This window comes from Chiloscyllium plagiosum, chromosome 4, assembly GCF_004010195.1.
Source record: "Chiloscyllium plagiosum isolate BGI_BamShark_2017 chromosome 4, ASM401019v2, whole genome shotgun sequence".
Classification (NCBI taxonomy): domain Eukaryota; kingdom Metazoa; phylum Chordata; class Chondrichthyes; order Orectolobiformes; family Hemiscylliidae; genus Chiloscyllium; species Chiloscyllium plagiosum.
The window spans coordinates 24,636,223-24,664,190 of record NC_057713.1 but is presented as its reverse complement, the minus strand read 5'-3'; the positions used below and the strand labels follow the sequence as shown (position 1 = coordinate 24,664,190).

Sequence of the window (27,968 nt, the reverse complement as noted above, 5' to 3'; positions counted from 1 at the left end):
AAAGTATTGACTAGGCCTGGGAAATATGGAAAAGTATGATTATGAGGGATGTTGGGGATTGTGAAATTGGAGCTCAGTGGTTATAAGAGATTTGGAGGCCTTGGATCAGATATGGGAGAAATGGGAATCATGAAGAAAAATGGGGAACATTGTTGGGGGTGGGTGCATATTGAGTTCATAAGACATACTGGGGATGAAGAGCTGGCTGGGGGCTAAAGGGAGTGACTAATGATGGCCTGATATTTATCACTATAACAATGAAGATGGTTCCCCTAACATTTCAGCCTCGTCGTCTGCCTCCCTCAGTTGCTGTCTCGGACCAGAAAGTGGACCCAATTCCATCCCTCCTCCTAACACCCAGAGATGAAAACAGGATCTTCTTAACAGATAGATTTGTCAGGTTGGAAACTTTCCTAACTCCCAATAACCATCTCCTTCATGAGAATCCAGATACGTCCAACTGACATACAGCAATAACCAATAAAGTGAATAGCAAAACAAAGGAGTATGAATTAAAAATATTAGATTTCAAATCATGCGAATCTTATCAGACCACACAGCAATTGCAGTGCCTTTTTTTGATCACGAAGAAGTTTAAGTTTTGGAGACATATCAAAGAAGAGGTTTCAAGGATGATCCCGAAGAAATTTCAGGACAGTAGCTACTTTCACATTCCAAGGGTTATGAAAACCTGAGATAAACAGGACCTGAGCTTCGGATATTTTTTGCGCAGCCTAATCTCACCAAGTAACAATTATATTTATTTACTTTCAATCATTTGTGGAAATTAGATTGTCTTTCCTCCTCACTTCATTGTTATAAGAATGAAACAATCTCTGTACAGTATCCAGATTTAACACTACATAGATATCCCTCTACATTTCCTCTTTACTGACAATATTTTGCACAGTAGTGTTCTGTGTAAGTCCATCTGGTAGCCACAATAAAAATTGCTATTGCTGATTTGGAACTCTTATCCCTGCCACTCCACCCCCTTCTTCCCTGTACATCACCAATACACTACAATAGTTTAACCCAGCTCCCCCAAATTCTGAATTTATCCATCAAAGCCTTAATTCACAATTGATTAGTTTTTATGGATAGGTGCAAATGTCAATGAAGGCTTGGCAATATGTTACACAAAGTAATCTGACTGAGGAAATTTTCTTGGAATGTTCCTTTAAATCAACAGGTAAATATTGGTAAGTATGAAGGCAAAGGATTCTTATTCTTAAATTATACACGTCTATAAAAATAGAACTCAAATTAGAACAAGTAAATTATAACTGTTTTATTACTCTATATGTTTAGCTAAGATTTCAAACTATATGCTTTTATTCTGCAATGTTATATTAGCTAATAATATAGAGTCATCGAGTCATAGAGATATACAGCACGGAAATAGATATCCTAAGTTAATCTAGTCCCGTTACCAACACTTGGCCCATATCCCTCTCAAACCCGTCCTATTCATCTACACATCCAGATGCCTTTTAAATGTTGCTATTGTACCAGCCTCCACCAATTCCTCTGGTAGCTCATTCCATACACGGATCACCCTTTGTGTAAAAAAATTGCTCTTAGTTTCCTTTTAAATTTTTCCTCTCTCACCCGAAAAACTATGCCCTCTATGTCTGGACACCCTCACCCCACCCCAGGGAAAGGATCTTGTCCATTTACCCTATCCATGCCCCTTATGCTAGATAATAAAATAGAAGATCTTACCGACAGGGCCTGGGGAACCAGGATCACCCCGCTGTCCAATACCCGTCTCTCCTTTTTCACCCTTTGAACCTCTATCACCTGAAGATAAAGAGCACAACTTACATATAACAGGTCAGGAACTAATAGCAAAAATGCCATGTTGCCTTTGTGAAATTAAATGCACATTAAAATAGATGTCTATCTTGAACAATGCTGATATTAATTTCTTCATGGAGCATTGAAATAATGATGTGCACTTGCATTTAAATTGGCTATTATAAAGATTCATTGGTGAAATATTTGGTACCAGAGACTGGGGGAGAAAACACTCAAAACATTAAATAGTCATCCTTTGTGCATGTGTATGTTGTGCATAAACCCTTTAATCTTTTGAACATGATGAGGAAGCAATAAAAATTGCTCGGAGAATTTTGTGAAGCAATTGCTCTACAGAATGAGAGAGATTTCTTTCTGCTGTTAAGAATCTATCAGAAAACATGTTAAAATTTTCAATAAAAATATCTAAAAAAAAAAGAATCTATCAGGTGCTTGAAGATCTTTCAATTCATCCACAGCTATGAAGAAGTAACAGCCTTTTATCAAGAGGTCAGACTAGGGCTTTTATCGATTTTATCAACTCAGGATGCTTCCAAGAACTACATGGACATTATCAATATTAACTCTCTATTCATTTGACTGTGACAATATCTCTGATGAGATGAAATTGATACTTCATAGTGATGAAAAACTCATTGTAAGTGACAGGTGTTAGCCTGGAAATAAGGATTTAGCTCATTCCCCTGCTTTCAATGTACAATAAATTAAAATTGCAAATGTAATTGATGAAGAAAAATAATCAATAATAATTTATTATGCACATATTAAAGTTTTATCCCTAGTCTTCACAAGAGAATATTAATCTGCCAGAATTATGGTGTCTCACATCTTACACGAGGCTTCCTGATGAGACTACTGCTCTACCTTGATATTTTAAAATGTATTAGTACTGTGTTAGGATTACTGGATCATCCATTTAAATTTTATTGATCTTATCATCTGACCGATTTTAAACTTTGCAGACAATTAATCATTTTAACTAGGGTCTAATATTTGGAACTACGCAGTGAATTTACATCAATACACTTAAGGGCACCTTTTTAAAAAATAAGAAGCATTTCATACCTTTTGGACCGATTGGCCCACTGGGTCCTTCAGAGCCAGGTTGTCCAGGTGGCCCAGGTTCTCCAGGGACACCAGGCCTCCCGGGAAATCCATCAGTTCCTGGTAGGCCTGGTGGCCCTGGCTTCCCAGGTGGTGCTTTAATAGAAGTTGGTGGAAACTGAGACATGAGATAGGACAGCCGCACTGTAAACAAATATAACAAAGCCTCTCGTTTACTGAAATGTCGGAAATGGACATCTACATGTATAATTTTATGAAATGTATCTAGTTTGATTCTTTGCTGCATGCAGGCGATTGAAAGATCCAGGCTCTACACACAGTTGCAAACTAAACCACCTCATTCACAAAACTTATACAGTTAGCAATTTCTAAACTCTAAACTTAAAAAAGTACAACAAAAATCAACAATGGTATAACAGACTCTGTCACTTTCACAGTTTTTAATTACTTAATAGTTTTTTTTTCTCTTTCTTCTTGGAGAATTGATTTTCTGAACAATCTAGTAGCAGGACTAGGCCATTTAGCCAGTTTCACCATTCAGTGAAGATCATGGTGGACCTGTAATCTACTTGCATATGTCTAACCATCAATTCTCATCCATGGAAGGGAGTTTTAAATGTCAATGGTAGAAAATGAATTGAATTCCTGCTGAATTGCAGCTGAGTGTCTGAAGTGTGCTGTGATGTAATTGTGAGTGACCTCAGAAGTCATGAGGGACAGACTGCCCGAGAATGGGATGGGACCTGCTTGGGAGAGAGTCTTGCTGCAATATCACAATGAACTGTTGTCAATAAATACAGATGAACCCAAACTAAAACATGGTGCCTTGAATAGTGGCACCCATCTAATTTGAAGAAACTTGAGATAAGATTGAAGAAATATGAGGCAAAAGTTCTGAGATTCCTTCCCAAATATTGTAAGTCGAGGAAGTGATATTAGTCAGGTATGCTCTGAAGTGGCAAACCAACTATTAGGAGCATTGAAGTTCCTAACTCTTCCAATGCTCTTCAATGCCATAGGATAAATGCAGGCATCTCAATGGAAGTGCATCTTCCACAGGATTAGAATAGCTTCAAGTCTCCATTCACAACAGCAACAGTTCCAGGTCAGCCCATGTTAGCCCCAAGAAAAGCTTAATTATTGAATGCACTCAGTTCAACCAGCAATTCCAGCAGTGAGGGGAATTGACGGATACCTTTATGAATGATTTTAATAAACTGGTCAGTTAATTTGGTTATAGCACGTCCAAACTTAGTCAGGGTGGAATAGTGGTCAAAGTTCTTGAGAGAAAACTGTAATATTGCAGTCTAAAGAAGATAACTTAGGGCAGGTGGTTTAACATACTCGTCAAGCACAGCAAAGTATGTAAAACTGGAAGCTATTAAAGAACCTATTTATACCTAAGAGAATCAGAATAGGTCACTGATGCATTGGCAGGCTTGTGTACTTCTCCATCCTCTACAACAGATACAAGGGACTCCATTCAATATGATGACTACATTGCATTTGCGAAGGATTGCATCAGTCTTAATAAGAATGAGAACTTTTATCCCCTGAAGATTGGGTGGCATTTTGCCAAAATTGACCTCAGCTTTTCCAAGCAATTGAAGCTTAATACTAGCAGGATTGGATAATCTGCCTTCCAGAACTGCCTTGACATTTCTAAGCATTTTTTTTGAGTTTCAGGATACATCTCGTCCCTCCGTGCTTGAAGAAGACGAACCTATTTCTTCAAGCATTGCTAAACAGTAGACACACCCAGTGGGTGAACTGGAGAATATGCTAACATCAGTCCAAAGTTTAAGATTTGCAAAACATGTAAAAGTAGGATGTGATTTGGGTTAACTGGAAGGCTCAGTCATTGATACAACAAATCAAGCTCCTCCTGATATTTGTCATCAACTTTCAAACTGATACCAGCTCTGGTAGTGATACCAATTTATGTGATAAACAGTGATAATAAAGAGTCATTACAATCAACTCCTGAAGATGTGATGGAAGCACCAATGTCTTTAGCTGTACAAGGCAGGTAGAATACCCTCCAACTAGCAAAAGAGGGAGTAAACCTAGTGAGACCTCCAGATTATACAGAATCATAGAACACAACAAACTGCATGTGCAGGATGATCCATCAGCAATACTGAAGCATGACAGTAATGTTTGACTTTTGCTTTAAAATGATTTATTCTTACCTAGTTTTATTAAGAACACTGTCAGAAATGATAGCCTTCAACGATAATGTTGAGAATGATTCACATCAATGGTTTACAGATATGGCTCTGATAGTCTGGGTAGCAAATCTTTCAGTGCAAGGAATAATGCTGCATTATGTGTCAATAATTCACAGTGCATGTTAATTTGTCATGGTGAGCAAGCAGGAAAGTGGAGTTAAGGCCAAAATGATCATATCAAATAGCAGAATAGGTTTGAGAGGCTGAATTGCCTATTCCTGCTCCTAACTCTTATGTTCTTTGTCTGACATTCAAAATGGTGTTGGTATGTAGACTGACCTTGAATCATGTGTCGACCATTTGAAGCAGTGAACTAACATCTTGCAGTCTTCCCAATAATTTACTCATCACCTCACTCTAAACCTGAGAATGTTGTGCTCAAAATATCATTTTTCTCATCAAATCTATCAATTCCTATGATGTATTTTCATATTTTGAATGTCAAATGATCTTTATAACAGAAAGAATTATGAACAAGTGCTACAAACTGAAATTAATCACAGGGTACTCAAGAGGAGTCAACCAACACCTGTCTTCATACTGTTGCTATTTCCCAAAGTAGACAATCGTTTGAATACCATACGGTGGAACTGACTCAAACCTGGGGCTCTGGCTCTGTGGGGAAGCTGTGCTAACCACTGAGCCACTGTACCATCCTCAAGGTCTGGAACAATGCTACTAATCCTATTCTTCGCCTTTCTGCCGCTAAGGACATGATTCAAAGTCAGTCTACATAGCAACACCATTTTGAATGTCAGAATAAGAACACAAGAACTGGGAGCAGGAATTGGCAATGCAGCCTCTCAAGCCTATTCTGCCATTTGATCATTTTGGTCTTAACCCCACTTTCCTGCTTGCTCCCCATAACAAGTTAACCCACTACTAAATAAAAATCTGTCTCTCTCCTCCCGGAATTTATTCACTATTTTTGCCTCCAACACACTCTGGGGCAGTGAATTCCACAGACTCATGACAACTTGAGGGAAGTAATTCTTGTTCATCTCTGTTTTAAACCTGCTACCCCTTTGCCTAAAAGCATGACCTCTAGATTACCCCAGAACCACTGCCCATCTCTTTTGTCAATACCCTTTAGCATCTTACATACCTCAATTAGATATCCTCATATCCATCGAAACTTGAGCGAATACAGGCCTAAACTGCTCATTCTTCCCTGATGTGACAAGCCTTTCATCTCTGTAATTAATCTATGCTGGATTGGAACGTTGGGGCCAGGATCATATTTTCCAAAAGAATAATACAGAAAATGTAGAAACTTACCATCAAGCTGCTTTGACAGCTCTTCCCTTATAAGTCTCCTCAGGACCTCAGAAGATGGAGGCTCACCCTAGAAAAAGTAAAACCAAGCGTACGAGTCAATGTTAAATCAATGTACGAGGGATAATTTTACCAAACTCCAATTCTGATCGGGAACCTTGCTTCTGGTAGTAAATAACAGGAACCTAAGCATGCAAATTTAAGTGGATGGAAAATGTATGGGACATTGGACCTAAATTCCTATTCCATTCATTTGGTGGCCAGTTTCATTTCATGAAACGATTCCTGATTTGACGTCACTAACATGTCTAAAGTTGATCAGAGGAGATAGATTTAAACAGGTTTTACTGGAATGCTCAATTCCAACCTAGAATTTTGAACCAATTCCAAGTATACGGATTTTGTTTTTCCCTTCACAGTTGGCTTGACACTCATACAGCTGCAACAAGGAGAGCAGTATTCAGTGAACAAACTTAAAAATCACATAACACTGGATTATAGTCCAACAAGTTTATTTGGAAGCACTAGCTTTTGGACCTAGTGACTTATTCAGGGGCTTACCCTTTCTCCAGGTATTCCGGGAGGACCCGATTGGCCTGGTAACCCAACTGGGCCTCTTTCTCCTGGAGGTCCCACGGGACCCATTATCCCAGTGTGTCCTTTTATACCTGGAGGACCCGGATCACCTGATCGTCCTTTGTCTCCCTGGATTCCTTTTTCACCTTTGGTACCTGGGTCACCCTGCCCAAAAAGAAAACAAAAATTAAATGTGAATTAAAAAAAAATGTTAATGTGAAAAAGTGTTGTTGAACTTCTTATGTTTCTCTGTCCTCGGTCATCTCGGTCATCATCAAGTTCCTGATCATTCTTTAACAAGACAATAGTTTGTTTGCCAGCATCAGTAACTTGGTAAGATGATTCCCTCTGATTGCTTCTTTGAATGAAATGACATGCTTTGCAAGTGGAAATAAAATATGGGATATCAATCTCTTCAGACTTGTTATGACATATGTTTGGGGCAGGTGAGAATTGAACCTGGGCATTTTGGCCACATCTAGAGGTATAGCACTGCACACAAGAGCCCTAAATATTTCTGTTTTTCTCTTCTTTGACTGTACCTCAGCTTCCCCCCAACCCCCCCAATATCTCAGAAAGCCTGAAAAGCACCAGTGGACACCACATGCTCCATTTCCAGGACATAGCTGGAGAAAAAAAGACCATAACATCATAGATATGGGATCAGAATTCGGCCATTCGGCCCATTGAGTCTCTCAGCATTTGATCATGGCTGATATGTCTCTCAACCCTATTCTCCTGCCTTCTCCCCGTAACCCTTGATCCCTCTACTAATCAAGAACCTATCTATCTCTAAGTTAAAGACACTCAAGAACTTAGCCTCCACAGCAACTATGGCAATGGGTTCCACAGATTAACTGCCATCTGGCTGACGAAATTCCACCTCATCTGAGTTCTGAAGGAGCAGGCAGTCAGGAATTCCAAACCTCTCCACAGCCTCTGGCCTGAACGTGGTAATGGCTATAGCACTCAGCTGCTTTAAGTTAAGCATTTTAATTAACCTATTCAAACATATGCCTCTGAAGCAGGTGAGAATTGATCTAGGCCTTCTGGCCCAAAGATAGGGGCACTGTCACTGTACCACAAGAGCCATAGAATATTCCTGTTTAGTTTTACCTTCCAATCCACCTGCAGGAAGTATGCAGCTCCTCTCCGACCACATGGATCGATGGGAATGGCATTTTGGATGCACTGAGCATACAGGAGGCAGAGAATTGATAGATAGTAGCTTCAGGTAGATGGGTGACCCCCAGGAGAGGTAGGCAGGTCATGCAGGAGTCTCCTGTCACTATCTCACTCTCAAATAAGTACACTGGTTTGGATACTGTTGGTGGTTGGGGGTGGTCTCTCAGGGGAAAATAGCAGCAGCAGGTCTTTGGCACCACAGATAAAACAGGGCATGCTGTAAAACAGGGCATGGCAAGTTATTACCACGCTCAGGGCCCAGAAAGGTGTCGCTGTGGCTGCGAGCGAGACTCCAGGATGGTGTGTCCCCTCTACGGCACCAGGGTCAAGGACGTCTCAGAGCAGTTGCAGTAAATTCTCAAAGGGGAGAATGTGCAACCAGAGATCGTTGTACACATTGGTACCAACAATATAGGTAGAAAAAGGGATGAGGTCCGATAGAGTGATTGTAGGGAGGAAAGCAGAAGGTTAAAAAGCAGGACCTCAAGGATAGAAATCCCTGGAGTATTCTCAGTGCCAATGCTAGTGAAACTAGGAATAGTAGGACAGGGGAGATGAATGGGCGGCTGAGGAGCTGCTACAGGGGGAAGGGATTCAGATTTTTGGGTCATTGGGATCTCTTCTGCGGCAGAGGTAACAAGTACAAGAGAGATAGGTTATACACAAACGGGAGGGGAATCAATATCCTGGCAGGGGGTTTTGCTGGAGTTACACTGAAGGATTTAAACTAACTGGCAAAGGGGTAGGATCCTAAATGATAGTGAGAAAAAAGAGAAGGCGAATGCAGAAGTTAAAGAGAGCAAGTTAAACAGACCAGACAGCAAGAGCATGGCAAGAACAGGACTGGCAGCTCAATGTTCCAGGGTGAAGATGCTCTAGGAAGGATAGAAGGACAGGCAAGAGAGGAGGGGGAGTGACAGTTTTGACAAAGGAAAACATCATGGCAATATTTAAAAAGGGTATTCCTGGGAGATCATCCAATGAAGCCATATTGTAGAACTGAGAAATAGGAAGGGGATATGATTGTGCTACAGATCCACCAGCAGTTAACGGGAGATTGAGGAGCAAGTGTGTAGGGAGATGGCAGATAGCTGTAAGAATAATAGGATTGAAATAGCAGACTATCTTAACTTTCCAAACAGACACTGGGGCTACCATAGTGTTGAAGGCTTGGATGGGGAGGAATTTGTTAAGTATGTTCAGGAAAGCTTTCTCAATCAATATGTAGATGACCAAGCTTGAGAATGGGCAAAACTTGACCTCCTCTTGGGAAATAAGGCATGGTAAGTGACTGAGGTGCTTGTAGGGGCAGTGAGCATAATTCTATTCGCTTTAAAATAGTTATGGAAAAGGGTAGGTGTGGTCCACAAGTTAAAGTCCTCATCTGGAGCAAGGCCAATTTTGATGACATTAGACAAGAACGTTTAAAGTTGACTGGGGGAGGCTGTTTCCGGGTAAAGGGACATTGGGCAAGTGTGGGACTTTCAAAGACAAAATAATGAGAGTTCAGGGTAAACGTGTTCCTGTTAGAGTGAAGGGCAAGGCTGGCAGGAGTAAAGAACAATGGATGACTAGAGCTATTGAGGCTCTGGTCAGGAGAAAAGGAGCTTTATGTCAGATATAGGCATCTGCGATCAAGTGAATCTTTTGAAAAGAATAGAGGGTGCAGGAGTACACTCAGGAGGGAAATCAGGAAGGCAAAAAGGGACATGAGATAGCTTTTAGAGACCGTTCAAGTAGATTTTACAAATGTATTAAGGGCATAAGAGTAGCTAGGGAGAGAATAGGGCTCATTAAAGAGCAACAAGGTCATCTATGTGTGGAGCCACAGGAGATGGGTAAGATCTTAAATGAATATTTCTCATCTTAACCAGATGGGCCAATGGACTGAGAAGTTGCAGATGGAGTTTAATTCAGATAAATGCGAGGTGCTGCATTTTGGGAAAGCAAATCTTAGTAGGACTTATACACTTAATGGTAAGGTCCTAGGGAGTGTTGGTTGGAGGATTTGAGCTGTAGGGAGAGGCTGAACAGGCTGGGCTGTTTTCCATGAAGCGTTGGAGGCTGAGGGGAGACTTTTATAGAGGTTCACAAAATTATGAGGGGCATGGATAGGGTAAACCAGCAAAGTCTTTTCCCTGGGGTCGAGGAGTCCAGAACTAGACGGCATAGGTATAGGGTGAGAAGGAAAAGATATAAAAGAGCAATGTTTTCACACAGAGGGAGGTATGTGTGTGGAATGAGATGCCAGAGGAAGTGGTGGTGGCTGGTACAATTGCAACATTTAAGAGGCATTTGGATGGGTATATGAATTGGAAGGGTTTGGAGGGATATGGGCCGGGTGCTGGCAGGTGGGACTAGATTGGGTTGGGATATCTGGTCAGCATGGATGGGTTGGACCGAACGGTCTGTTTTCATGCTGTACATCTCTATGACTCTATCAGTAGTTACCATGGAGCAAGATATGGCTGCTTGGAAACTTGAGGAAGGAAACAGTGTTGTCTTGAAAAGAGTCCACTTTTGAGAAGGGGAGGTGCTAGAAGTCTTGAACTGTATAAAGGAAGATAAATACCCAGGACCTGATCAAATGTATCCCAGGACATCCTTGGAAGGCGGAGAGAAAAATATGGGGCCTCAGCAAAAATATTTGTATCATCGACAGCCACAGGTGCTGGAAGACTGGAGGAAGGTTAATGTTTGCCATTGTTTAAGAAAGGCTGCAAGAAAAAGCCAGGAATTACAGACCGGTGAGCTTAACATCAGTGGTGGGTAAGAAGCTGTTGGAAGGAATTCTGGAAAACAGGATATACATGTATATGGAAAGAAAAGGACTGATTTGGGATAGTCAGCATGGCTTTGTGCATGGGGAATCGTGTCTCACAAATTTGAGTTTTTTGAAGAGGTGACCAAAAAGATCGATGAAGGCAGAATAGTAGACATTGTCTACATGGACTTTAGCAAGGCTTTTGACAAGGCTCTGCATAATACACTGGTTAGTAAGGTTCGATCACATAATATGCTGGGAGACCTAGCCAACTGGCTACACAATTGACTTGATGATAGAAGACAGACATTGGTGGTAGAGGATTGTTGTTCAGCCTGGCGGCTTGTAACCATTGGTATGCCACAATGATCAGTGCTGAGTCCACTGTTGTTCATCTTTTGTGTAAAAAAATTGGATGAGAAGATCAGAGGCATGCTTCCAGATGACACCAAAATTGGTGTTATAGTAGACAGTGAAGAAGGTTATCTAAGAGTACAACGGCTTTGTGATCGCTATTTTCCCTGCAGCATTGGAGGCTGAGGGGTGACCTTATAGACATTTTCAAGATCATGAGAGGCATGGATAGGGTAAATAGACCAGGTCTTTTCCCCAGGGTGGGAGAGTCCAAAATTAGAAGGCATAGGTTTAAGGTGAGAGGGGAAAGATTTAAAAGGGACCTAAGCGGCAACTTTTTTGTGCAGAGGGTGGTACGTGTATAGAATGAACTGTCAGACGAAATGGTAGGGCAGGTACAATTATAATATTTAAAAGATATGTGGACAGGTAGGTAGATAGAAAAGATTTGAAGGGATTTGGGCCAAATGCAGGCAAATGGGACTAATTCAGCTGAGGAAACATGGTCAGCATGATCAAGTTGGGCTGAAGGCCTGTTTCCATGCTATATGACTCCATGACTCTATGATTCTAACCTGTTCACTGATGATATCACACATCTCTGGACCAATAAAACTTGCTCCTGTCTCAGAAGTAGGACACTACCACTGTAACACAAGAGTCCCTAAAATATTGATTTTATTTATATCCAGAAATGGTCTTACACAGAACAGAACTTTTCTTTTTATCATCAAAGCACCTATGTTGCTTCTTTTTTGCAACTATTAACTACTACCAGTAAATACCTATGTATTGCAATTGATTAATCTCCATGTAAAGCCCATTAAGGGCAATGAAGATGACAAAATATTCTTGTTATGTTGACAAGTTATCATACAACAGGTTAACGTGTAACAACTGAAGGAGATTAAATTTCCAGTGTTTTTAATCATCTGACCTTGGAAGGACAGCTGAATTATTTTTGGAGACAAAGTTGAGCAAAAGGCATAAATCTCAAAAAATGAGAGTTCCGTACCTCATTAAAAATAATTCTCACAACATTACTTACTTCCCTTCCTTAGATTCTATATTTTTATTGGGAAGTTTAATGGTTGAAGATGACATGGAGAAAGACCTAATGTGAATGTTTTCAAGCATTCTTCCCATGTTTGGTGGATGTCCCAAAATGCTTTGCAACATTTCAATTATGTTTGAAGTGCTGTCACTATTGTTATGTATACCTTCATGTCATATTAATTATGAACATTAGGATTTCATAAAATATACAAGCACATTGAATAGCCAGTTAATGTATTTCTGGTGGTGTTAGATGTAGGAGGAATGAGGCTGGGACGAGATGAGGTGTCAATCATAGGAATAATTGTGAACCTGAGCCAGAATAATGCCTAGGTATTCAGAAGAAGCCCAGCGTAATCTGGTGATGTGGATTGCAGATCATTTACAGAATGTTCCGCATTTGATGGAAATGAAATTGGTATGTTCTGAGATCAGCTCGAAATCCTCTGTCTGGGTTTTCTCTTCTGCACTCTGTCTGGGCAGCACTGAACTTCCAAGCAGTAATTACAAACATCCTCCTTAACCTCTCAATACCAACAAGCTGTAGATTTACAATTTTTAAAAAATATAAATTGTATATTTTCTTGCTTTGGTGAATATCGACATTAAACCATGTAATATGAGCCACACAGACCATACAGTTTCCAGGTTTGATCTAATTGTTTTGATGATTTAAGTATTCAGATAGAAAATGGTTTTTGAAATACAATGGAGTTGAGGGTTATGAGAACTGATGTGAAAGAGGAGTTGAGGTTTGGGATAGATCAACTGTGATCTTTTGAATGACTGGGCAGACTTGAGAAGCTGAATGGCCTTCTCCGGCCCTATTTCTCATGTTCTTAATGTCTCCAGGGGAGTGATGTTTGTCCACAGTAGCAATGGACTTGGTTTTGCAATGAATTGCATTACATATTTAATTTGACCCTCTTACATTGGAGTTTTTACTTATCTGAGATTGCTGTTCAGTTTGTTGGTTAGTTGACTACTTCGGCAGCCTAATGATATTCAGTTTTCCTTTATCATTGCATCACTTACTCTTTCTCCTTTGGACCCCGGTTCACCTGATTTGCCTGGAGACCCCTGCACAAAAGAGTAAATGCAACCTTAAAACTTGCATCGTGAATATAATGAGGAGATATAATTATTTTTAAATAATCATTTAGAAATGTGAAGAAGTTGGGCTCCATGCAAAAAACCTCTGTAAGAACACTATCAGGGTACCACAGCACCTTTGGAAATTAAGAGTTTCATGCTCTACTGAAATAGCCAGGCATGAAACATTACCCTGGGGTTGTGGATTACTAGTCCAGTGGCATCACCATTATTCCAATACTTCCTTAACACATCATGTAATCTGTGGCTTAATTTAATAATGATCATGAACAGATCATCATCATGAGTGGCACGTTAGCTCACAGTGCCAGGGATGTGGGTTCGATTCCACCCTCAGTGAGAGTCTGTGGGGAGTCTGCACATTTTCCCCACGTCTGCACAGGTTTCCTCCAGATGCTCTGCTTTCATCCCCCAGTCAAACATGTGCAGGTTACGTGAATTGCCCATAGCATCCACGGCTAAGTAGATTAGCCATGGAAAATGCAGGGTTACATGGATACGACAGGGGAGTGGGTCTGGGTAGGATTTTGTTTGGAGGGTCGGTGTGGACTCAGTGGGCCAAATGGCCTGTTTCCACACTTTAGGGATCCTATGAGTAAAAAACATGTTGTGCTTTACTTACTGTTTTTCCCGTGAATCCTGGGTCTCCTTGCTGTCCCTGTTCATGAAAGAAAACAGGATGACGAACATCAACTCGCAAGAAGGAACACAGAAAGAGAAGATTTATAGACAAGTATCAGGATTGAAAACTGATATCTTTGGGTGGAACAAAACGCATCATACAGGAGAATACAAGAATTCAGGACATGGTTATACATCAAGGAACCTGGACAGTAATTTGGACAACTCAATCAGACTGATAGACCGTGACATTATTGAGTGCCAATTAAAAGCTAAATTGGCAATTTTTTGGCAGCGTGAAGTATAAATTGATCATAGTGAAATTATAATTATGCTGTGAGGATGTTAAATTCATTTGAAACTCTAAAGTTTTGAGTATTTGCCCTGTAGTGACAGCTAAGCACCATGCAGTAATTTGGTGATATCTCTTCAATGTTGTGATGTAATCAATCATCTTTATGCAGGAGCCTGGAAAATAACTCTGCCCGCTAAGAAACCAGAAATGAGGAGACCCACTGCAGGTCTGATGCAGGTTGAGAATTTCCCCTTCAGGCCTTCAATAATGTTTCGTAAAAAGAAGGCTGTCATCATCAAGTTTGTAAACACATTCTAAACAAAAACAAATCCCACTCTGCTTTCAGGAAAATAAATCAGATAGAAATCCTCACCGGTGATCCTGGTTGTCCTTGGGGCCCTGGAAACCCCGGGTCACCACTTGCTCCCTTAGAACCCTTTGGTCCCTAAAATTGAAAATTAGTTCAGGTGACTGGAGTCAGTCTAATTTTCTGCACAGTGTCAGCTTTTGTCAGACAAATCCTGCAATAGTGCAACAGGATCCAAATAAAACTGTTTTCTTACCTCGGCACCTGGAGGACCAGGTTTTCCTTCGGGACCAGGAGGACCACTTTTACCCTAGAAACATAATACACACATTGAGAACCAGGGTGGTGGTTTATTAGAGACTGAAAGTCACCACAAATATTCCACTTTCTGCTTGGTTCATATACCTTGGAACATTCCTCTTTCCTTTTTTCACCCTGCTACCTAACAACCCCTTAAACTCTGACTCAAAATAATTTTGTTAGGGAATTATACATCTTACATTAGACCACTGAGCTGACAAATCTCTTGTAAGCAACCGTCAACTATTTCTGTAATTATATTAAATCTGAGTCTTCTGGTCAGATAGGGCAAATAAAGCTCTATTTCATTGTAACCCTAAATACCTTAATTCTACCAAGTCAGTGCTTATTCAGAATATTATTTGATATGTGGCATTTCACTTTGGTAAGATATGTGTGACACACATAGGAACTTGGTCATCACAAAAGGATGCCATTTGGTCTATGATGTCTCAGCATCAAGAAGTTTGCATTCCAATCTTTTTAAAATTTTTATAGCATACCTCAATAGTTGCTCATAGAATAATGGTCAACGTTCAAAAAACTCATTAAGCTCCTGGCAATCAGCTTAAATGTCAGAGCAAGCCTGTCCCCATTTGGCTAGCTTACCTTTCTCAGCCCATCTTTCGGAGGCTAGACCTCTATGGCCCTACAGGAGAATGTCCCATCTCAAGGACCTGCTGGACAATTATAGACTGGTAACCCTGCAGCATTGGGAGCGACATCAGGACCCTTGGCCAATGCTGGGGCTGAAACCAGCCCGAAACGTTGACTCTCCTGCTCCTCAGATGCTGCCTGACCTGCTCAGTTTTTCCAGCACCACACTTTTTGACTCAGGGAGTTAGCAGTCAAAGTGATGGACCATATCTTCTAAGGCTCTTAGCCAGGTAGTATGGAAGGAAGAACAGAGAACTATAATGGAGCACCTCCAACTGACACTGGAAATCAAAGTAGAAATCATACTCATCCACCTCACTTTGGCTGGTCAGCAGATTACAGGGACAATCTTGTCATGCTACATGTTGAGGTGTAGGCCTTTCCTACTCTGTATTAAATTTGAACAGCAATGGAATGAGCCAGTTATATGGGCCTGAGTTGTGAGAGCAGATGGGCCCATCACCAATGCATGGTGCTCTATTTCATTGGCCCACCTGCATTCTTCTCCATCCTTGGGAGGCCTGTAAAATACAGTCCATAATGTTAAAATATTTATTCTGATTTCCTCACCATTTTACGAATAATCCCAAATCTAGATTGATTTAACTACATCATTAAAATCAATCAGGTAAGTTTATGGGAGTAAGGTGTGTGTTTGTGTGTGTGCGCGCGTGCGAGCGTGTCCATCCGCACGCATGTGTGTGCATGTGTTGACTGAGAGAGAGAGAGAGAGAGAGAGAGAGAGACATTGAATCAAGTGAAGATTTTATATTTCTCACCACTTTTATTTTGGTTGACTCCTGATTCTTAACTTTACTGAAGCCACATAAAATTAACAATCTCACTGGAATTCTCAATGTACTAATTTTGATTGGCTAATTTTAGTGACAAGTCCTTATCACATAATGTTAAAGGAAATCATGGAGGTCAAATTTCCTTTCTCTAGTAAATGGCATCTTTACCTGGAACAGCTAATGAGGTATAAAGAGAGAAATCTCACTCTATTGTTTATGACGAAGGCTGTGTGATACAAGTGTCTCCGTGATGAAAACGCTTGATCTGTTTCTAAGTGAACTTAGTTACGGAAGTTTATTTTGTTTTATTGTAGGTTCTTATTATCAGCAATCCCTTGCAACAGTGATACATTCTAACAGGCGTCATGATTTGAATGACTAAACAGGCTAACTGGCACTTTCTCACACAATCTCAGAAGATACACCCACTTGCCCATTCACCTCCTCCTTCCTCACTGTTCAAAACCTGAATCCTGGTGAAGCAGCTTGGACTTCTTAGTTGTTGCATTCACTGCTCACATCATAATCTCCTTTACATTGACAAGACTAAACACAGACTTGGTGACCACTTTTCTCTGTTACCTCTGCTCTCTCTGGATGATCCCATCTCCCAGTTTCTTATCAAGATAAGAATCCACCTTGCTCCTATACTAACATTGATGCTACAATGTTCCAATGAAGCTTACTGCAAGCTAGAAGGACAACATTTCATTTTCCACTTTGGTACTTTTCAGTCTCTTGGACACAGTTTTGAGCTTCAAAACTTTGGAAAAAAAAGACTTCTGTGCCCTACGTTTCTGGCATCCCCCCTTTCCCTTGGCTGTGTCTTGTGTGTGTCTCGTTGCTTTGCCCTTAGCAAACAAGACCCTGTCAGTCTAGGCTGAGTTTGCCACCTTGGTTAGTATGGTCTCAGCCTTTTGGAAGACCAACCATAGTGTAGGAATGTTCTTCCAGGGTAAGTGGCACCATCTTCTCTCTGCTACCTCATGCTCTCTGCTACTGTTTTACATCTCCCACCAAGCCTCATGTTCTACTACTCTCACTACTGCATGCAATATCTTCTCTCACTTTCTCTTATCTATCCAAATCCTCTACAACACTAACCCTGCATGGCTTTTGTGATGGGACACCGTTCCTTAACCTGCATCAGCAGCAAATGTTATGCCATCCACTTTCACGTGACTTAATCCCTCCCTTTCTCTATCTCCAGGCAAAAACAAAATCCCTACAATAGGGAAGAAAGAGCCAAGACAGGCAGTGGTGTAGCAGACCTTCAGATTCTCACCCTCTTCAAGGATAGGACCTGATCATGAGCAGCCTAAGTGGCTCAATGATTATTCTAAACCCTTGGACCAAACCCTCACTGTGCTAGGATCATTGGACTGACCTCTTTGACTTGACTGAGGGCTAATCTCCTTGGACTTTGAGACATGAACATTTGTTTTGTTGCTGTACCATAGCTGCATATACTGGTGGCACATGTTGCAAAAGTGAAATTGCCATAGTATAGTGTCATACAGTAAAAATGTTCACACTGCTTAATTGAAATCTGCTGGCAACCATGACAAGCTTCCTGACTTTATGCTCAAAGAAAGACTGTGAGCCTGTTAGCTTTGGCTGAGGGGAAATAGTTTCACAAAGGCAAGACAGGCATATTGTCTGCATCTTGGGAGCTGGTCAGTGATTGAGCACCAAGAAAACTAGCAGGCAACCCTGAGATATAGCCAGCTCCAATCTGTAATCTAGGTCCCTGTACACACAGCGTGCTTTCAGTGTTCCTTGACTTGCGGGTGGGTCCAGTTATAGACCTGGAAAATGTTGGATGCCGATGATTGAGGTCTGAAGGAGTAAATGGTAGCTGGAATCATCAGTTAGCCATTCTGACTTTCATGTCGGCATTCTCAGCACCTAGTTTCTAATTGGTGGATGGTGGATTTGGAATCTGCATATTAATAAATTGAGTTTAGGTAATGTGTAATAACCCCAGTTAATAATCTTCTTGCGCTCATGAGCGAGGTTCTCATCTTGACATTGGGAAATGCGACTTGTTTCTCCCAAGAAAGGCCTCGCTTGACTTCTCACACGATTCTCTCAAATTTCTTGACATTGTCCATGTCGTTCATGGCCTGGGAAAATTCCACCCAAAAGTTTTATTTGCCTGATTGAAGCTTAGAAATTACTGTGAAGAATGAAGAGGTACAATAAACTAGTGGGAGAATTCATGTTGGTTTACTTAAAAATTTGCTTTCAACAGCCCATTGAGCTAAAATGTGAATGACAGCTCTCATACAAGATGCCAAACCAGTGAAATGGCAGGAGCACTAATCCAATTAAACTGTTCAAAGTGTAATTATGAAACAGTTAACTGTCCAAAGTAGCACTTGAAAGCCAAAGTTAAAAATCATACAACATCAGGTTATAGTCCAACAGCTTTATTTGGAAGTACTAGCTTTTGGAGGGCTGCTCCTTCATCAGGTTGGACAATCACCTGATAAAGGAGCAACACTCCGAAAGCTAATGCTTCTAAATAAACCTGTTGGACTATAACCTGGTGGTGTGTGATTTTTAACTTTGTCCACCCCAGTCCAACACCGGCATCTCCAAATCTTAAAAGCCAAAAGATTGATATTATTTTGTATAATCCCAGTAAGTTTGGATGTTACATGAAGAAAACTACTTCTTTCAAAAAGACTTATGAAGCTTTGCTGCAAAATCTTAGGGAAAGGAGGCACTCACTGTAAGAGACTAATGCATTCAGCAAAGATTTGAATCAGGACTTTTATGTGTTGGGTGTTGGCTAACTTAACTCAGAACCAGCTACCGAGATGTTTGAAAACCTTCGACAATAATTAATGGCTCCCCCAATGATATGAGCATGCAAGTATCTTACCTGAACACCTCTTAAACCAGGAGGACCCTGAGGTGCCGGAGGTCCTTGTTCACCCTACAAATATCAACCATAATTCATAATAGAGCAAACACAAACAGAAAGTTACAGCGATGGAATAAATATGAACTAGTTATTCCATTTCCAACAGTCGATGTTAAATGTTAACGCGAGGATCTTGCGTTTTCTGCTTCAGATTAAATTTCTTTAACCATCAACCCTGACTTCGAACATCAAATCTCAAACAATTGGTTGTATAGCTATGCCATATTAACTTGACTCAGCTCATATAGTAAATGTGACTGTGCCTGAAAGTGGATTTGTGACCCATGCTCTGTCCTGACCTCATAATATTCGGTTTCACATTTGAGGATTTTAGACTGGGTTTATTTTGGAAACTGCTGAAATGTTCTCCCATGAGCATCTCATTCACACTCTAACCTGCTGGTGTTACTCAGAGTTTATTGACATGCGGTGAATGGCATTTAGATTCAGATGTGAAGCCGAGCCAAACAAGGAGATGGGCCAAGTGCTGGAAAATGGGACTAGAATAGTTAGGTGGTTGCTTTTGACTGGTAATGGGCTGAGAGGTCTTTTGCTGTGCTGTAGATCTCGTTAAATGTATTGGCTCAATCATTATTGAGAGCAAAGATAAATTCAGAAGCTCCTCCAAAAGACTGATGTATTAAATTAAAACCAGGAGCTTTAAACATCTACAATTGTGTTTAGACAGGCTCACATCAACTTGATTGCAAGTGAAAGATGATTAGGTTTACTCCTCTGATTTCTGGATGTTATTGCTCCTTATTTGTCCAGCAGAGATAATGGAAACATTCCTCTTAACGTTGCAGGTAAGTCTGTGCATTGGTTGTGTTACTAGGCCACAAAGAGGTTGACATGAATAACCAAGTGAATGTGAGTTCAAATCCCATTGTTGTCGGATTGAGAATTTTAATTTAGTATTTGAAAATTTTGGAAATAAAACATTGGTATCATATAAGGAGCAAAAACCTGCCATTTTACTGTGAAAACAACAAGTAAATGAGTGGAATCTTATCAATCTTTCATTTGACCAAAATAGTTTAACTGTCTTTTGAAGCAAATTATAGCAAGTGGCTGCTGACTCTGTTTAAAAAGGACCCTCACCACCTTTTTGGGATATGTAGGAATGGGCATCAAATGCCAGTCTTGCCAGCAATGCCCATAGCCTGAGAAATAATTTCAGAGACAATAAAGATTGAAATTAATTACAGATCAATATCTCTGATTTGGGTGAGCAATGGATAAGGGAGCTTGTGGGGTGAGGTTGAGTTGGAAGCACTGTCTCCCTCAGCAAAATATCCACTGTGAACAGAGCGTGGATCAGTAATAGGAGCTGGTCTGAGAGATCCAGGAGCAAGTGCTATGACTGGTCCAGTAATGAATGAGGACAAAGGAAAAAGGGAGCAATGATAGGCTAGTTGAGAAAAGTCTCAAGTCTGGCATATTAGAAGGTAGGCTGAGGGTATGGAGATGAACATATCTTGAAGTTCTACAGAGGTTCTTCTAGCTTTCCGGTGTAACTTCAGGAGGGGCCAGTCAAAAACGTTGCAAAAAAAAGGAAGGGTTCCTTATGTTGTTGAGGGGTGTGGGTGAAGGGAAAGGGTTCTTTATTGGACACTCTGTGACTTAAAGAGAACTTTCCAGTGTCAATGGCCACCTTTGTAACAACATTAGCATCACCCCATCTTCCTCACAAACCAATATTTATGCTACTTCCTTCACGACACCTCATTGACTGACGCCGGATCCCATTTGCCTTATTGAAAGGGTGGTGTACCTTATTGTACATGTCTTTCAGCTAGCTGCTATCCTATTAGTGGCTAGTGGCTTGGCCAACCTTGCTAAGTCAGCAACCACTGACAATCTTGGAGGTCAATCCCTTTGAGCCAGATGTGGCCAGATGGCAATTCATTTCCTGCCTGATGGACCCTGAAGTTCAGCCAAGGCTCTATCAGGTGGGTGAGATGGAGTTGCCATTCTGGTGAAATCCACCCTTTGGTGTGTATCCTAGCTGAGAAGCATAAATTACCTCAAAATGAAGTAAAAGATGCATAATGATGGCCAATCAAATACACCTGAGTTCTTAACTTGCTACAACGTCACAATCTGATGGGTGCACTGCAAAGCATAACTCATTTGGAAACTATCTTAAAAATCTACTAGAAATACCGAAACTCATTTTAGAAACTCACATCTTTCCCGGGTGAGCCTGGTTGACCTGGTGGCCCAGCCATTCCTGTTTCCCCCTGGAACAAAATGATGCAAATCAGTCTTAAAGGTGTAATATATATATATTCTGAACCTCTCTTTACATGTAGCAGCACAAGGATTACCCATCATTTCAGCGCAGACCTAATCTAGGTCTATCAATTAACTATCAATGGCTGAAAAGTTATGTTTGCCTCACTGCTAACTTCTAATATCCTCTGAGACAACAGCACAAGATCCTAGCCCAGTGAGAGACAGAAATCAATGATTCCAGTGCTGCTGCAGACTCGGATTGAGTCTTCTAGAGCCATGGACCACATCATTGGACTCAGATATATACCTTGGAAGTCAGTCATTGATACTTTAATCAATGACAATTCGTCAGAAGCAAAAAAACTATCTGAACTACTTTTTTCTTGTTTAGAACAAATATGTTGTTTATGAAATCCTGTAGGCTTAAGAGTATTAGTTAAGAACTTAATTCAGCTTAAACTGAAATGTTTAAACTGTTGGAAGAATTTGATTTTTGGGCACTGCACTTCAAAGTTTTATATTGGATTTTGGAAATATGGGATTGCATAATTTTAGGCAATTCATAGCATGTGCTGGTCTTGCAGGGGTTCCAGAGGAGATTCACAAGAAAGATTCCCCAACTCTTCAATCACTTACCAGTCAAGAGCCTATATATATTTGTCTTAAAGATACCCAATGACTTGGTCTCCACAGCCCTCTACGGAAGTGAGTTCCACAGATTACCACCTTCTGGCTGAAGAAATTCCCCCCTCATCTCAGTTCTAAAAGATCGTCCCTGCATCGTGAGGCTGTGTCCTCAGGTTCAAGTCTCACCTCAACTAGTGGAAATATCTTCTCCATATCCAGTCTATCCAGGCCTCTCAATATTTCATACGTTTCAATGAGATTCTTCTCATCTTTCTAAACTCCATCAGCTACAGGCCCAGAGTTTTCACCCACTCCTCATATACCAAGCCCTTTATCTCTGGGATCATTCTTGTGATCTTCCTCTTCACTCCCTCCAAAGCCAGCACATCCTTCTTTAGATACAGGACCCAAAACTGCTCACAATATTCCAAATTATACAGCCTAGGCTGTATTCCTGGCCTCTGCAAATAAATGCTAACATCACATTTGTCTTACTAATTGCCAACTGAAACTGCAAGTTAACTTTAAGCAAATCCTGAACTAGAACTCCTAAACCCTTTTGTGCTTCAGATTTCTGAAGCCATTCCCCATTTAGAAAACAGTCTGTGCCTCCATTCTTCCTACATAGCCTTCACCCTTTCCCATATCCTATTCCACCTGCCACTTCTTTGCCCATTCTCCTAGCCGGTCAAGACTTTATGCTGCCTTCCTGTTTCTTCAACACTATCTGTCCCTCCACCTACCTTTGTACCATCTGCCATCTTAGCAACAAGACCCTCAGTTCCTTTGTCCAGATTATTAATGCATAATGTGAACATTTCATGTGTGAGTTGTTACTTGCCATCAACTTGTTAGGTAACTCCAAAAATTTAATTTTCAAATCAAGTAAACACTATAGTGCGACCAGAAAACAAGTCATGAACTATTTCTCTGTGAACTTCAGTACAAAGGTGGGACATAGTGAAAAATGGCATCCAATTTAGCAGCTGGAATGGGCTAATTTCATCCCCTTGTAAACTAGCACTGAAACTTGTGGCATTTCCCAAGTAACTTGTTGCAAATTGTCCAATTGCTATCCACTGACAGACATTTGCCATACCATTTCAATATATTCCAATATAATTTTGTACCTTTTTATTAAATGATAAATGCTTATTAAATGAAACAAAGTCAAGAACCTTGCTGAGGTTTTGCATGATATTTTTAATCTGACAAAAACAGGGATGGAAATCCTGATTTTTTCAATCTATCATTCATTAAGACTCAACGGCTGCACTTTAGAATATACTTTTACGTGGTACAATAATAACATTCTCAAACCATAAGTGCAGCACTTCACAATGCCCCTTTGTGTTACAGCCTACTACTTGTTTCATATTTCCAATACTTACTCTTGGACCAGTTGAACCAGGAGCACCTTTAGAGCCTTTGAAACCCTGTGTGAAAGAGAAGTATAAATCAGTAACTCAAATAAAAACACTTCATTTGATATAGAGATTGTTCCAGCTATCCTTCATATAAACATGATATGAAACTTAATTTCAAATATGTTACCAAGCCTTTCCCCGGTGAAGCCAATTCAGAAGATCTGATTATAATGGAAACCCTCAAGTGTTATAATCTCGAAATGTACTGTTTATAACAAGCTGCTTAACTTTGTGTTTAAAGTTAATATTCTAGTAATGTTTGATGTCTGAATAGCTTTATTATTGTAATTTATGTAACACAAAGTGCAAGCTGTGAACAACCTAGCCCAAGACCATGTGTTTTCTAGTGTCCACTGTAAACTCACAGATTTTCTTAAATAATCTCAATGTATGCTCAGTGGGGACTTCAGTGTCCACCATCAAAAGTGGCCCAGTAACACCAACACTGACTGAGATGGTCAAGTCCTAAAGAGCACAGCTGCTCAAATTTGTCTTTGAAGAGTGATTAAGAAACAACAGAGGGATAAAAAAAGCTATTTGACCTTATCCACACCAGTCTATTAGCCCCGGATGCAATCATCCATGACAGTATCAGTAGGGGTAATAAACAGTGGCAGCAGTGTGTACCACCTACAATATACACTGCAGTACCTCACAAAGGCATCTCTGACAGCACTTTCTTAAACTCACATCTAGTAGGACGAGGGCAGCAGGAGCACAGGAGCAATATCCCTTTCAAGCTCTCCTCCAAGACACACACCATCCTGACCTGGAACCATATCACCATGCGTCGACTAAAGTTAGGTCAAAATCTTGAAAACTCCCTTTCTAACAGCTCTGTCAGTGCCCCTGCACCTACAAAACTGCAGCAGTTTAAGAATGCAGCTCACCACCACCTCCCCCAGGATATTTAGGGATGGGTAATAAATGCTAATCTAGCTGACAATACCCGTATCCCATAAAGAAATAAAACAAAATATCTCCTGGGCCATTAGTAACAGGTAGCTTTCTCATTCACATTCTGAGTGAGGACGATAGTTAGTGCAGGTTTTTGAATCTGTAACAGGAGACAGTTGCCTTTGGAAAAATTAAAGCAAGTACTAAATGGTGATCAGATTGAAATCATGTAGGGTTTTGATTATTTGCTCTGCTTAAACGAGATCTTGTCAAATAAAGTACCAGAAAGCAAATATAAATTTCAACAACTCACTGCGTTCCTTCAGCAAGCATCATGTTCATGATAGTTACAAAAAATATGATGATTCCCATCAATCCAGCATTACACAATTTGAATATGCTGACCCAAATTGGTCTGAAAACTGGTTGAAACAAAGCAGAAAACTCAATTATATGCGATTGTGTTCAAATAATGACCGAAATAGTGAGTAGCGAAAATAGTCTCTCTTATTCAGCAACTACTGCACAAGTTTGAGGCAGCAATAGAATCCCAAAATACAGTTCTTGCAAGAAACCTTTTATACATAGTTCTTGCATATACTAAAATTCTATTACTCTGGTGTTACATTGTGTATTATAGATAAAACAAAGGTTTGAAGGGCTTCTGTCCTGGGAGTCAAGAGTGTGGTGAGGGAAAATCACAGCAGGTCAGGCAGCATCCAAGGAGCAGGAGAATCGACGTTTTGGGCATAAGTCCTTCGTCAGGATTCCTGAAGAAGGGCTTATGCCTGAAATGTCGATTCTCCTATTCCTTGGATGCTGCCTGATCTGCCGTGCTTTTCAAACACCACACTCTCGACTCTGATCTCCAGCATCTGCAGTCCTCACTTTCTATTTCTGTCCTGGGAGATAGGTGATGGGTTAAAAAGTATTAAATGCTGGCTGCTATTTCTGATGGGTTTAAGAGTATCTGTCTGGTCTGCTTGCATAATTAAGTGGTGTTAGTCCTTTTGTCTTTTAAGTTAGTAAATTTTCATAAAAATACTAGGCCTATATGCTCTAAATGTTAGAAATTGTACCTGTACATAATAAAAGAATATTAAACTGATTACTGAAGCTCGGTTGTCAGATTTATTTACTATTTGCCAGTATGAGTTTCATTCATTCATGCAAGTTCATGGCTGCGCTTTTTTGTCAGTTTGTTTCTTTAAGGATAATGGCCCATTAAAAGGTATTTAACAGATACTTATTAATTGAGGAATCTACTGTATTTATTTCCAGAAGATGGTTGGAAAGGGCTGGTTAATATTATAATACTTCATGGAGATCTGATGAGGATGGTATTGTTCTGCAAGCTACACTTATTCAGAGGTAAACACTGCTTGTAGAAAGGCCTGATAAGGTGTGAAAATGCAGTAAAATATAGCGAGCCGGTGAGTGAGTTAATAAAGATAATCTATAATACAATATCTCACAACAGAATATCTCAAAACTATAATAAACATGAAGCATTTCTCTCTTCAGTGATACTGGCAAACCTGTTGATTAGTTTTAGCAGTTTCTGCTTTATATTTCAGTTTTCTAGCTTGCACGATGTTTTGCTTTTGCACTGCTTCGAAACACGTTACACAGTATTACAGATTCCATACTTACAAAACACGTTACACAGTATTAGAGATTCCATACTTACAGGCATTCCTCGGAGGCCACTCCTGCCAGGAGGCCCAGGGTTTCCCTGCCGGCCCTGAAATTCAGAAGCTGCGCTGTTGAATAATGTTTGCAAATGGAACAAAAAACTTCAAATGATGTCTCATTTAAATAAGATAGAACCCAAATGAGAAACAAACTTCAACGGAATTTCAACAATTGCCAATTGCAAACATTTGAACAGAATTGTGGCCGTATGATGTGCTGCATTTAATTCACCAAGTTATTTTGTTTCCAATGTGTGCAAATGAGTATATCCTTTGCAGTTACAAACTGGTGAGAATGAAAGATGGTTTTAATTTCTTACTGGTTCCCCTGCAGGTCCAGGTTTCCCGTCCTTTCCATCTTTGCCAGGAAGACCCTATGAATAAAATATTAGTTATCGCCTTGGTCATTCCAAGATGCAGAAACTTCACCTAAATTGTCCCCAGGTTCCACTCATGATGAAATAAAATGCACCCAGTTATTCATTGAGGACCCTGCGCAAATTTACCTCTCACTGTTAAGATCCTACAAAAAAAAACTCTTAGACTCACAGAGATGTGCAGCACAGAAACAGACCCTTCAGTTCAACTCGTCCATGCTGATCAGATATCCTAAACTAATCTAGTCCTATTTGCCAGCACTTGGCTCATACCTGTCCAAACCCTTGCTATTCAAATACCCGTCCAGATGCCTCTTAAATGCTGTAATTGTACCAGTCTCCACCACTTCCTCTGGCAGCTCACTCCATGCGTGCATCACCTTCTGTGTGAAAATGTTACCTATCAGGTCCCTTTTATATCTTTCCCCTCTCACGCTAAACCTATGGCCTCTAGTTCTGGACTCCCCGACCCTAGGGAAAAGACCTTGTCTAATTACCTTATCAATGCCCCTCATGATTTGATAAATTTCTATAAGGTCATCCCTCACTTCTGATGCTCCAGGGAAAACAGCCCCAGCCTCTCCCTGTGGCTCCGATCCTCCAACCCTGGCAACATCCTTGTAAAGCTTTTCTGAACTCTTTCAAGTTTCACAACATCTTTCCGATAGAATTGCATGCAATATTCCAAAAGTGGCCTAACCAATGTCCTGTACAGGTGTAACATGACTGCCCAACTCAATGCCCTGTCCAATAAAGGAAAGCATACCAAACGCCTTCTTCGCTATCCTATCCACTTGTAACTCCACTTTCAAGCAGCTATGAACCTGCTCTGGTTTGGCTTTCCAAAAAGCAGCACTTCACCTTTATCTAAATTAAACTGCATCTGCCACTTCTCAACCCATTGGCCCATCTAATCAAGGTCCTGTCGTATTCTGAGGTAACCTTCTTCGTTGCCCACTACACCTGCAATTTTGGTGTCATCTGAAAACTTACTACCTCCTACCTCCATTGTTCACATCAAATTACTTACATAATTGACAAAAAGCAGAGGACCCAGCAACGATCCTTGTGACATACCACTGGTCACAGGCCGCCAATCTGAAAAAGCAACACTCTACTCCCATCCTCCATCTTCTATCTTCAAGTCCTCATCCAGCAATACGTGCATTAATGGGAACAGTGGTTTGAAAAATCAGCAGAGTTTGCATGTAAAGCAGTTGCTGGATTAGTGGTGCTGGAAAAGCACAGCAGTTCATGCAGCATCCGAGGACCAGTAAAATCGACGTTTCGGGCAAAAGTCCTTCATCAGGAATACAGGCAGAGTGCCTGAAGGGTGGAGAGATAAATGAGAGGAGGGTGGGG

At 40.5% G+C, this 27,968-nt stretch overlaps 1 protein-coding gene across 4 annotated transcripts in view; it reads right to left on the bottom strand.

The window, feature by feature from the left end:
• The window catches only part of col22a1 (collagen, type XXII, alpha 1), a 302,096-nt gene that overhangs the window by 2,491 nt on the left and 271,637 nt on the right, over positions 1-27,968 (bottom strand). For all 4 annotated transcript variants that reach the window (XM_043687854.1, XM_043687855.1, XM_043687856.1 and 1 more), the window contains 13 exons: positions 26,550-26,603; positions 26,226-26,279; positions 23,603-23,647; positions 21,536-21,589; positions 19,305-19,358; positions 14,920-14,973; positions 14,730-14,801; positions 14,063-14,098; positions 13,363-13,407; positions 6,954-7,133; positions 6,396-6,462; positions 2,887-3,069; positions 1,726-1,803 (listed from right to left, as the gene is read on the bottom strand). In XM_043687854.1, coding sequence (XP_043543789.1) covers positions 1,726-1,803; positions 2,887-3,069; positions 6,396-6,462; positions 6,954-7,133; positions 13,363-13,407; positions 14,063-14,098; positions 14,730-14,801; positions 14,920-14,973; positions 19,305-19,358; positions 21,536-21,589; positions 23,603-23,647; positions 26,226-26,279; positions 26,550-26,603 — 976 coding nt within the window. The remainder of the gene's footprint in view (positions 1-1,725; positions 1,804-2,886; positions 3,070-6,395; positions 6,463-6,953; positions 7,134-13,362; positions 13,408-14,062; positions 14,099-14,729; positions 14,802-14,919; positions 14,974-19,304; positions 19,359-21,535; positions 21,590-23,602; positions 23,648-26,225; positions 26,280-26,549; positions 26,604-27,968) is intronic.